At 56.9% G+C, this 12,187-nt stretch overlaps 1 protein-coding gene across 2 annotated transcripts in view; it reads left to right on the top strand.

The window, feature by feature from the left end:
* Positions 1-11,982, top strand: part of SH3YL1 (SH3 and SYLF domain containing 1) — a 35,128-nt gene extending 23,146 nt beyond the window's left edge. The window contains exons 6-11 of one of the 2 annotated variants that reach the window (XM_082750412.1): positions 423-551; positions 1,927-2,111; positions 2,329-2,342; positions 4,161-4,224; positions 5,757-5,813; positions 11,773-11,982. In XM_082750412.1, coding sequence (XP_082606538.1) covers positions 423-551; positions 1,927-2,111; positions 2,329-2,342; positions 4,161-4,224; positions 5,757-5,813; positions 11,773-11,963 — 640 coding nt within the window. In that variant the 3' untranslated portion in view covers positions 11,964-11,982. The remainder of the gene's footprint in view (positions 1-422; positions 552-1,926; positions 2,112-2,328; positions 2,343-4,160; positions 4,225-5,756; positions 5,814-11,772) is intronic. The other variant, XM_082750411.1, reaches the window with a different exon arrangement.
* Positions 11,983-12,187: the final 205 nt, after the last annotated feature.

Here is a 12,187-nt window from a genome sequence, read left to right as displayed (position 1 = left end):
TATAGAAATGCTGAAAACTCAGACCATGCAGTCTTCTAGAAAGGTTTCTAAATTCCATGAAAATACTCAGTGTAAGAAGAACCCACAGACCTTAGTACTCTTAAAAGGTACATTCCTGTTTCAAGAAAGGGAGACAGGAAAGTATCCACTTTCCATGTGTTCGGTACAATGCAGTCCTTGGAATCAGCACGGCCTTTTATAATGGTTTTACATACCGTGCCCTTCCCCATGCCCTGTCCCTGCTCTAGCCCACGCTAAGCACGAGTAGCCCAGGAGAGCAGGAAGGACAACAGAAAGGCACGTGACGGATGGACAGGACAAGATCTGTCCTCTGAGCGAAGTGACCTGCAGTGCAGTGCTGCGCACGCCATCTTAGGGCCCAGCCCGCCGGACTCCGGGACGCAAAACCTTCTCTTTTGCAGGAATTTAGAAGGAAACGTTGCCCTGAGAAGCTCTGCCGCTGTCTTTACGTACTGCAAATCAAGAGGGCTCTTTGCTGGCGTATCTTTAGAGGGCAGTTGTTTGATCGAAAGGAAAGACACTAATCGGAAGTAAGTCAGGCCAAATAATTCTCACCGGTTTCAGGAAAGCGTGATGAGAAGAGTGACCCCTCCGAGGTCTGTGTCGTGGCTCAGAGTTTACAGAGTAACCTTGTGTGTTCGTTTCTAACACAGCATTCGACTCCAACTGTGCATTTATTTATTTAAAGATTTGATATGAAGTAACATGTACTTAAGAAAATATAGAAGAGACAAAAAATTATTTAAAAAAAAGCCATTCTACTTCTTTAAGAGTAACATGACTCACTTTTAGCTTTATTGCCTTACAGTGTTTTCCTGAGAATCGTGCCCCTTGTTTGGCCACATACGATTCTGGTCACAACAATTACGAGTCCTTTTCTTTCCCACTTAGCGGTAGAAGAATCTTAAATATGAGTCGGTGGCTACATAATATTCACCAAGTTTGTTTCATGCACCTTGTAGGTCAGTCAGATGTTCCTAATACGAGAGGCGGTCTGCTATGACGCTTTGTCTTTCTTGCATAAAACTGAGACGAATTCTGATTTTTACGAAGGGATTGAGAGCCTGTGGTGCGCACTGAGGGGCGCGGGGGTGGCGCCTGAACAGGGACCCTTGGGACACTGAAAGGAAATGTAAAAAGGGGAGATTTAGACATTCTCTAACGGGTGAAGAACTTGTACTCTAAACTGGCTAGTTTTTTCCCGAACTGTGAGTCCGGCTGCCCCGACAGACCTAGCCACTTCCCCAGAGCCTGTCTGCGTCCGGGGCTGGGAGCCCGGGGGGGGGGGGCGCGGGGGCCACAGCGAGCCCTGGACGGGAGCCTGCGCGGAGGCGACCGGGCTGTCCCTGCGAGATCCCCAGCGCCCCGTCCGTCCGTCCGTCCGTCCGCGCGGCCGCGGGAAGTCGGAGGAACCGGACCACCGGGGTTTGCGGAGGTTTTCCTTCTGGTTTGATGAGCCGGAGGAACGAGGAGGGGGAATTCTGGTAGAAACTGGAATCTGGGCCTTTGGGCGGATTTCCCGTAATCCGGAGTAGACTAAAGCGAACGCACGTCTTCGGCCGCGGGGCGAGTCCGTGTCCTTCGGACCGAGGAAGCGCCGGAAGCGCTGTAGGGACCGGCGGAGCCGAAATGTCAAAGCCTGTACAGAGTGTGCGCTTCGAGGTGCGTCGGCTTCAGTGGGGGACCTTGCACACGCGTGTGTACGGGTGTGAGCGTGTGCACGCGATCGGCGACGCGCGCCCGGGGACTTCTGGGACGGGCTCCGAGGGGCGCGCGGGGGCGCGGGGGCGGGACGAGTTCGCGGGAGCGCGAGCGGCGCCGACAGGCCGGTGTGCAGGGGCGGCCCGACCCGGACTGGGGAGAAGCCGCGGGTCCCTAAGCGCCGCCTCCGACCCGTTCCACCAGGTTTTACTGTCGCGACGTCCGAGCCTACGACCTGCTCTTCGGAGAAGCGCCGCGGCCGGCGCAAGCGGACGAGCTCTATGAGGTCCTGGACTCCTTCACCGCCAAGTATGAGCGCGACGGACAGCGAGCCAACGCCCGGAGAGCCGCGCGGGAGCGGAGGCGGGCTGCGGTGCGTGTCCCCGCGGTCCCGTGTCCCCGCGGCGCGTGTCCCCGCGGTCCCGTGTCCCCGCGGCGCGTGTCCCCACGGCGTGTGTCCCCGCGGTCCCGTGTCCCCGCGGCGCGTGTCCCTGCGGCGCGTGTCCCCGCGGTGCGTGTCCCCGCGGTCCCGTGTCCCTGTGGTCCCGGGTCCCCGCGGTGCGTGTCCCCGTGGTCCTGTGTCCCCGCGGTCCCGTGTCCCCGCGGCGCGTGTCCCTGCGGTGCGTGTCCCCGTGGTGCGTGTCCCCGTGGTGCGTGTCCCCGCTGTCCCGTGTCCCCGCGGCGCGTGTCCCTGTGGTCCCGTGTCCCCGCAGCGCGTGTCCCTGCGGTGCGTGTCCCCGCGGTGCGTGTCCCTGTCGTCCCATGTCCCCGCAGCACGTGTCCCTGCGGTGCGTGTCCCCGCGGTGCGTGTCCCCGTGGTCCCGTGTCCCCGCGGCACGTGTCCCTGCGGTGCATGTCCCCACGGTGTGTGTCCCCGCGGTCCCGTGTCCCTGTGGTCCCGGGTCCCCGCGGTGCGTGTCCCTGCGGTGCGTGTCCCCGCGGTCCTGTGTCCCCGCGGCGCATGTCCCTGTGGTCCCGGGTCCCCGCGGTGCGTGTCCCCGTGGTGCGTGTCCCCGTGGTCCCGTGTCCCCGCGGTCCCGCGTCCCCGCGGCGCGTGTCCCTGCGGTGCGCGTCTCCGTGGTGCGTGTCCCCACGGTCCCGTGTCCCCGCGGCGCGTGTCCCTGTGGTCCCGGGTCCCCGCAGTGCGTGTCCCCGCGGTGCGTGTCCCCGTGGTCCCGTGTCCCCGCGGCGCGTGTCCCTGTGGTGTGTGTCTCCGTGGTGCGTGTCCCCCGGTCCCGTGTCCCCGTGGTCCCGGGTCCCCACATAGCGTGACCCCGCGGTGCGTGTCCCCGTGGTCCCGTGTCCCCGTGGTCCCGTGTCCCCACGGCGCGTGTCCCAGCGGTGCGTGTCCCCGCGGTCCCGTGTCCCCGCGATCCCATGTCCCCGTAGTGCGTGTCCCTGTGGTCCCGTGTCCCCGCGGTGCGTGTCACTGCGGTGCATGTCCCCACGGTCCCGTGTCCCTGTGGTCCTGGGTCCCCGCGGTGCGTGTCCCCGCGGTGCGTGTCCCCGTGGTCCCGTGTCCCTGTGGTCCCGTGTCCCCGCGGCGCGTGTCCCAGCGGTGCATGTCCCCGCGGTGCGTGTCCCCGCGGTCCCATGTCCCCGCGGTCCCATGTCCCCGCGGTGCGTGTCCCTGTGGTCCCGTGTCCCCGCAGTGCGTGTCCCTGCGGTGCGTGTCCCCGCGGTGCGTGTCCCTGTGGTCCCGGGTCCCCGCAGTGCGTGTCCCTGCGGTGCGTGTCCCCGTGGTCCCGTGTTCCCGCGGCGCATGTCCCCGTGGTCCCGTGTCCCCGCGGTCCCGTGTCCCTGCGGTGCGTGTCCCCGCGGCGCTTGTCCCTGTGGTCTCGGGTCCCCGCGGTGCGTGTCCCCGCGGCGTGTGTCCCTGTGGTTCCGGGTTCTTGCGGTGCGTGTCCCCGCGGTCCCGGGACGGTGGCTTCGGAGCGCGGACCGTCCGGGTCCTCAGCCCCCCGGAACCCCCGACTTCGCGCTCACGTCCAGTCACATGACGTCCTCGGGGACACGTGGAACTCGGTCGCGTCCTCGGTGGCAGCTTCAGGGCGAAGCGTCGCTCCTCTCCCGCAGTCGCCTGCCCCGGCGTGTGGCTGCGAGCGGGAGACAGCGACGCCCACGACGGCCACGCCGAGACCGCGAAGGGCAGGGGCTTTGGGCGCGGAGCCCTAGCACTGACCCCGTGGCGCAGCATGCCTGGACGCGCGGAGCCTCCGCTGACCCTGCCCCACCCCCTGGACCGTGGCTGAGGCGAGCTACCCGCGACAGGAGAGTCCCCCGCAGCCCCGTCGCGTGGCCCCGGGTCAGCCGAGTGTGGCCCCGAGGAGTGCACGGGCCATGCGGGCGCTCTTCTCCGCAGGTGAACCGGGTTACTCGGCCCTTGGATGCGCCGACGTGAATTAGTGCTTCCATGTTTTCTCTTTGTGCTGCTGCAGGCGACAGACGTGCCTCCCGCGCCTACGCCGGGACCACAACCGCCCCCCGCACGAGGCCCCCGAAGTAAGTCCTTGGTCGCGACGCAGGCGCGTTCGTTACTGCGCGCGGTTGTCCCGAGGCTCTGTCGTTCCGCTTCGGGTCCGAGGGGGGGACGGACGGGCTGAAGAGAAGAGGGACGGCGCGGCCTCCTCGCCGTCGGGGACAAGGCCCGTTGCCGGAAGCTTCTCCCGCAGAGTCCGCTCCCCCAGAGGCCGACCCCCCGCGGGCGGGACGCGCCGGGTTGGAAGCAGCCGGTTTCCGGTGCGCGCCTGTCCTCGGGAGCTCCGGTGTTCCCTGGGCCGTCCGCGTCGAGCCGACTTGCAGGACCGCAGGGTTCGGCCTCCGCCCCTCGTCCCTCGCAGGTCCGTAGGACGGTCACTCCCGGGGTCCTGCCTCCCTGGCGCAGAGGGTCGCGTGCCCGGGGCCGCCGCTGAAGGGGGCGACGCTTCCCGCGAGCCTTGGAGCGCGGAGGCTGGGCCCGACTCCGGCCGGCTCCGATCGACCGTCGGTCAGCCGCGGAGAGACCCGTGGGCGGACGTGGCGGCCCTCGCCGGGGGGAACCGGCAGGTCGGGGAGGAGGCGCCGAAGGACCCGAGCCCCCCGCTCCCTGCTCCGGCACCGCGTCCCACCCCTTCACGGGGCCCTGGCGAGGCCGCGCACTGGCCTGAAGGGAGCCCCGGGGAGGTGCCCGGGACCAGCTACTCTTCGCTCCCGCCTCGTAACCCGCCTCTAACCCCGCACCTCCTGTCCGGGGCCGCGCGCTGGCCTGGGTCCGACTCCGGTGCTTACTCGTCCGCGTGGACTCGCCTCTGAGGAGGGAGACGCCCCCCGCGTCGACATTTGTTCGGACCCTGGGCGGCCACACGCGGTCTGACCCGCACGAGGTCTGACCCGCACGAGGTCTGACACGCACGAGGTGTGACCTGCACGCGGTCGGTAGAGCCCGTGGCGTTTCCCAAGTCCCGGAAGATGGACGCGCGCGGGGAGGTCTCCCGCCGCCCGACGGCGCTCCTGCCCCGGCGCGGACTCCCCACGGCTCCGCGGCCTGCGGGGACAGGTGCCGGCGCGGTCCTCTTCCTGCTGTGACGCCGTGACCCGGGGGCGAGGCGACCGCCCGGCTTCCGCAATTGCCGCTAAACTCGGCCCCGGAGGCCGTCTGCGGGTTTTAGGGTCCCGTTGAACCGTTTGGGTGTTAATTAAAAATGTGTGCGAACAGGAGCCGTTTGAAAATTAGTTTGAACTGAGCATACGAGGATGTCGGAAAACCACTGCCCTGGGGGCTGCACCCTCGGAAAACGCGCGGGTTGCTCGTGGTCGCTTCCAGGGAGAAGATGCGTGTGTGCCCTGCGACCCTGGAGCCCAGGTCAGCGCTGTGGTCCGGCGTTTCTGACCCTGCAGTAGTAGAGGGTGACCCCCTGCCCGATGGCGGGGCTACTTTCTGGGTTTAAACTGTGATAAAGTAATGTTTCCAGCAATCGTCGGGAGTGAAGACACGGCTCTTAGGTGCGATAGGCTAACACGTCTTCTTGATGCCGCCCGGTGTCCCTGTTTTGCAGGTAACGGACACAAGTGCAAGCTCTACCCTGAACTTCCCGGCCTTCCGCAGAGAGTGGGTAAGTACGACATCTGTGCGATAAAATGACTCACCCGCGTCCTACGGTCGCACGCTAAGGACTCCGCGGTGTCTAAAGCTCTGGGACGGCAGCACCTCGGGCCACGTGCCTCTTCCTGCTTGGGAGGAGCAGCCTTCGTAGGGAAGTGCTTTCGCTCCTGGTGGCACTCGTCCGTGGTGAGGAGGGCGACGGGACCGTGCGGGGCACCTGCTTTTCAGGTCCTGCAGGCCGAGGGGCTGGCACCCCAGCTTAGGATGGAGCCCCTCTGACTCGCAGGGGCTGTGGGAGGACCAACCGCAGGATCTTCTAGGATCTGGTCACCATAGAATGACAAGGTTTGTTCATCGTGAATTGCAACTTCATCATCATCACATCTTGTCCGGGTTTTAGCCCCGTGGATATTTTTGTATATTTTAAGGATTTTTTTTTCATGTTCAGATATTTTGCCGTTATTGGCAACTACCTAAAACTTACTAGGATGTACTGTCTTACTTCAATATTCTTAACAAAACATTCCTGGGGAATTAAGCAATTATTTAGAAATGTGAATGGGACACAAAATGAGGGCAAAGGTGAACCAGTTGTTGCATAGCCTGTTTATTTTCTCCCGTCACCTTTTGTCACTGGAGTCACAGAACCCCATACTCCTGGGAAAGTAAACTACAGGGCATCACTGCTTTCATGGAAACGGACCTCAAGGTAGCTAAGTACACATTTTGGTTTTAATTTGTAAAGATATTTCAAAAATGTCTGGTAAGCACAGTTCCTTCCATGGAAGCCATGATGCTTTCCTGGTGCAGTCGCTTCTGACTTCCCACGTGCTTTCAGCCTGGCTCCCCCGGTTTGGAGCCTGCTTCCCGCCGGGCGGTGTCCAGGAAAGCTGCGGTCGCCCTGCGTGTGAGGGGCCGCCGCCGGGATTGACGGTCTGAGCACACTGGGCCGTGGTCTCCCGCACAGCGGGAAAACACTAAGAAACTTTTAAAATGTAGTTTGCTCTCTTGAATGTGATTTGCAACCGGCTGGAGACTATTGACCTTGCCAGTAATTTGACTGTGGGACACACACACCCTTCAGAAGCAAAAGTGGCGAACATGTAAATGCTTATACCCGAGTAGCATAGACGACTAGAACTTTATGTCGCGGTCTTTCAGGAGACTCTGCTGGAATTAGACCTACACTTAGATAGCTTGCAGTTAAAGCGGTTCTTAAATTTGAGGTCAACAGACAAGCTGAGTTGCTGAGGGAGAGGGGGCCAGCGGGGACACTGAAGGACAAGGGACAGCGGAAGTAGAGGTGACCCCCTTTCCACAGGGTTCTCTAAGGGCCTGTGCCCGCAGGCTGGGTGCCTCAGGAATGTTAGAAACACCCCTCAAAAGCACTGAGGGCGGTGTGAAGTTAGAAGCAGCAAACCCTGAGTGGGCTCTGGAATCAGGCTCGGACGTTGAGCATTGGCCATGCGACCACAGACAGTTCTTGGCCGATCAGGTTTTGTTTATATATTTGAGTATAGGGTGAATTAATTTGTACAAACAGTGGGTACTGGGATAACTTTCTACAAATATAAGGGATGTTGAAAAAAAAATGGAAAGGAAGATTTAAAGTCTATTTTTAAAATAAAACTTACTTTACATGATTGTGGGGTTTTGTTTTTTGTTTTTTGTTTCGTTTTGTTTTGTTTTTTTTAAAGCAGCTGTCAAACCAGTTCAGTTCTTAGCAAGGACTTTCTTACATCCTGGCCAAGCACTGCTGCAGAGAAAAAGCACAGGGCACAGGCCTGAACCTCAAGTTAAACACGACCTACCAGGACGTCAAGGCTGCCGCGGGCTTGCTCTCTGCCTGACCCATACACGCTGACCAGCTGCACTTCTGCATGGCTGTTGGGGAAAGCAGTGATTCTCCTAACTGCGTGCACTTTTGTTCTACCCTTTGGAAGCTCCAGCTATCTGGTGCTTGGGTGTCTCAGCGAGACAACCTTGCAAGTGCACAGCCTGATTTACTGTACCTTGTCCCCGTGCCCTCCTGTGTCAGTCTTCACCATCCACCCCTCATTCACCCTGTAGTTGTCAGTGACAGTCTGGACACGTCCACCGTGGGGGCCATCCTGTGCTGCAGGGTGCCCTGGGCTGAGTCAGTCTGTGCCGATAGGACTCCTGCCCCAGTTGCGACAAGCACAATTGCCCCGGATGTTACCATCTGAGAGCGGCTGGTTCTGGTGCACTTACCTTGTGGCCTTGTCTGCCTCAGTCCCCAGGGACTGTCCTCCTCTTCCAGAGGATGTGGTCCCCACAGTGATAGACCCCCACCCCCGACCTGGAGACTTAGGTCAGTCATGCCGCTCACTACTGTATTAAGTGTACCCAAAACCGAGGACGTGTCTGTGCTCTTACTTCCGCTTGCCTTGAGACGCCCTCCCGAAGCCTGGGATTCCTTTCCTGAACCATGTCGGGGCCAGAGACGCTGCTTACCTATGGCTACATGACGCAGAGCACGGAGGAAGCAACAGGGAAGGACGCAGTGAGACCCAGTAGACGTGGCCTCTCTAATTAGAAGCCTCAGGGCAGCTGCCCGTCCCTGGGGCCTGTGATCTGTTTCCTGTTGTGGGTCTGATCTGGGAGAGAAGAGTAACCTGTGTTTGAATTCAAGTTGGATATGATGAGGAAAATGGCTAATTGCTTCAAAGAGCCTCCATATTTCTTTCTGTCTTTTTTTTTTTTTTTTTTTAATTTATTTGACAGATCACAAGGAGGCAGAGAGGCAGAGAGAGAGGGGGAAGCAAGCTCCCCCATGAGCAGGGAGCCCGATGCCAGACTTGATCCCAGGACCCTGAGATCATGACCTGAGCTGAAGGCAGAGGCTTTACCCACGGAGCCCCCCAGGCGCCCCAGCCTCCGTATTTCTTGAGCACAGGAATAGGTAGCTAGAAGGCCTGGATCACTCAGAAGGGAAGGCATCTGTGAACGCCAGATACTTTCATCAGCAGTGGGGCCGGTTTCCGTGGTCCCTGGGGGCTTTCCCTTTCTGAAAGGTCCAACCCCCCTCCCGGAAGAAAAAGGCCCACTTTTTTTTTTTATAAGCTATTTTGTGGGCATTAAACTTTTCCTTGTGGGAAATATCCCAAATATTTACAGCAAAGGAGAGCTTTAAGTCATTTTGCTGGAAGAAGCAGCAGTAGGGCCTGGCCTGCGGGGCCTGCGGGCTGCGGCCTCCAGGGCCTTCATTCCGGCTGGGCTCCCTGCCTCGTGTTCTTGTGTGTGGATTTTCCCCGAAACGGCTTCAGCTTCTGAGTCTTCTGGGGCTCCCCCCGGCTGCCTGTCCTGCCCGTACTGCCCCTCGCTCTAGCAGCCACGATCCCCGCCCCTCTGCCTCATGTCTGCCCAGAGTTTGGGTCGGGGAAGCCCCGCCGTGCCGCCGCCTTCTCTCGCAACCACTGGCTCTGCCCTCGCACCACGTGCCCATCAGCACTTTGTCTCTCGCGCGTCTGGAAGGTACAGCTCAGAAGCAGCACTTTGTCCCTCATGCGTCTGGAAGGTACAGCTCAGAGGCAGCACTTTGTCCCTCACGCATCTGGAAGGTACAGCTCAGAGGCAGCACCTGTCACCATTGCTCTCGCCCCTTCAGACGTCTTAATGTTGTGCAACACGTGGCTGCTGAGATGGCGATGACTTCCAGAACATTCCCTGATGCTCACTGGGGCTCCTCCGGTTGTGCTTTGTGTCATCCGAGACGTCTGGAGACGGGAGAGGAGGAGTCTTGAGGGTGTCCTTTAACTGGGGTTGAAGAGGTTGAGCTTCGTGTGTGGGTGGTGAGTAAGCTGATGGGAAGATGCTGTTCAGAACGACGTTCCCTCTCACACCAGCTTGCATTCCTCCGGTTTAATGACAGAGAGGCCTGTTGTGAGGACTGGCTCGGTGTCCCACTGCGCTTGTCACATGCAGAGGAACAGAGGGCTCGTTAGTGTGTGTTGGCTGTCACTCCGCTGGTCTCGATGATACCCAGGCTGCATCAGGATTCTTCTTTTCGGTGACACACGTTTACCCTTCTTCCTTAAAATGGACAGACTGCAAGTTCACATGTATAAATTACAAAAACAGAGCATGTCTGTGGTAGAAAAAATAACGACCCCCAGAGTCTCTGTGATGTGACCCTGGGTTGCTGCTGGGGTTGTTTCCGCAGGACTCGGACAACCCCAGGGCACCACTCTCACGGGAAGGACTGTCGCACGCCGTGTGTGGGCAACACACGGCGAATCTCGCTCAGTGCGGTGTAACTCAAGTCTTGACTTTTTATTTCTTACCAACAAGCCAAATTTGGTTTATCTTTTATTATAGTATTATCGGGTTAAATAACTGAGTTTCAGAATTCGGTTATTTATGTTTTCAGTGTGCCTCTACTAAGACACGTTTAACAACCATCAAATTGCCTAAAATGCGCACAAGGATGAATGAACAGAAAGTATCTGTTTCTCTATATTTCTTTTGCTGGTGCACAGTTCGTAAAGTTACTGTATTTTACTCGTAATAACTCCTCAGTTCTCAAAGTATTTTCTTCCTAACACAATATAAAAAATTTTACACATTATGTTGAAACTCTTATTAAGGGGCACCTGGGTGGCTCAGTGGGTTAAGCCTCTACCATCGGCTCAGGTCATGATCTCAGGGTCCTGGGATCGAGCCCCGCATCGGGCTCTCTGCTTGGCAGGGAGCCTGCTCGCCGCCCCAACCCCGCCTGCTGCTCTGCCTGCTTATGATCGCTGTCTGTCAAATAAATAAAATCCTAAAAAAGAGAGAGAGAGAAACTCTGATTAAGCATATGCAGACCTTCTTCTTGCGCTGGTTTGAGTTTTGTCTCTGTTCCGACAGTGTAGATAGAGCGAGCAGCCGTGAAGCCTGTGGGGAAAGTGCTCCTGAACCAGCAAAGTGCCTCAGAGTCGGAGCCTTCAAAACCAACGGCTCCTGAGCGTGGTTCCTGTTCTGTTCTCTTTAACATTTTGTGTTATTTTTCAGCACGATACGTGTTCTCTTCAATCCCTGTCCTACCCACTGCCCCTCGGGTAACCGTATTTCTCTAGAGTTTAGAGTCTGGGTCTGTTCCTCGGTTTCTGTGTGTTTCTCTCTCTTTTTCTTCCTTTGCACATTTGTTTCTTAAATTCCACATACGAGTGAGCTCATAGGATATTTGTCTTTCTCTGACTGACTGATTTCCCTTAGCGTAATAACGTCTACTTCCATCCTGGAGCATGGTTTTTCAATTAAATCCTGTATGATACAATCGTGACCATAAATGTGTTTTTCTCTAACAGCTACAGTTCATGGAAGCCACAATGACCATTCGATTAAAAGGGGGAAAATGTAAATACAGTTGACCTTTGAACATGTGGGGCGTGGCATTTGGGGGCACCAAACCCCAATCAGCTGAAAATCCACATATCACTTTTGATTCTATGTCCTGGCTCCTGGGATCGAGTCCCGCTCCGGGCTCCCTGCTCTGCGGGAAGTCTGCTTCTCCCTCTGCCAGTGCTCTCTTGTGCTGTCAAGTCAATAAATTAATTTTAAAAAAAAAGGAAAGAAGGAGAAAATACATTTATATTATCATACTGTTAATCACAGAAACATTCTGTGTGTAAGCGCCCACCGTGTTCAAGGGTTGGCTTGTGGTGGTATCCTGGAGATCATTCAGAAGTCCAACAATTACAACCACAGATTTGCTAAATGCATAGTCAGGTATATAATAGTATGTAGTTTGACTTGTGTGGATTTAGGAAGTATTATTACCAAACACTTGCTCTTTTTGAAGAAGAAAAACACGAGTTTAATAATAGGATGAAAATCTCACAGACCCCATGTGCGAAGGCATTAGAGTATCAAGTAGGGAAGTTAATTTACGTCTTAGCCCCACACCCTTCCCAGGCTTTCCCATCAGACGTGTGCGTAGTCTAAGTACCTCTGCTTGTTTGTTCTAGGCTATCTGGATGAGCCCGTGGAAGTGACGGCATTGTATTCTTTCGAGGGACAACAGCCTGGGGACTTGAATTTTCAAGCCGGAGACAGAATCACAGTTATATCAAAAACAGACTCACAGTTCGATTGGTGGGAGGGAAAGCTTCGAGGTCAAACTGGCATTTTTCCAGCCAACTATGTTGCCATGAATTAAAGTTTATATTATTTTCTTCTTTGAGAATTATAAAACATTTATTTCTCCATGGACAGGATTTACTCTGCAGTTAGGCAGTGTTTAATATAAGTTTTAAAATACGGCTCTTTTTCTTAAACTTTTATCAAATATGTAAAAGATTTTTTCTCTCTGTATAACTGGTTAAATACTTCGTACTAATTTTATCACACATCCTATTTAATAGTTAATATACTCCGATTCAT

The sequence above is a fragment of the Mustela nivalis genome (genome assembly GCF_964662115.1).
Source record: "Mustela nivalis genome assembly, contig: HAP1_SCAFFOLD_1057, whole genome shotgun sequence".
NCBI classification, from domain to species: Eukaryota; Metazoa; Chordata; class Mammalia; order Carnivora; family Mustelidae; genus Mustela; species Mustela nivalis.
The sequence above is the reverse complement of the archived record's forward strand: the minus strand, read 5'-3'. Positions and strand labels throughout refer to the sequence as shown.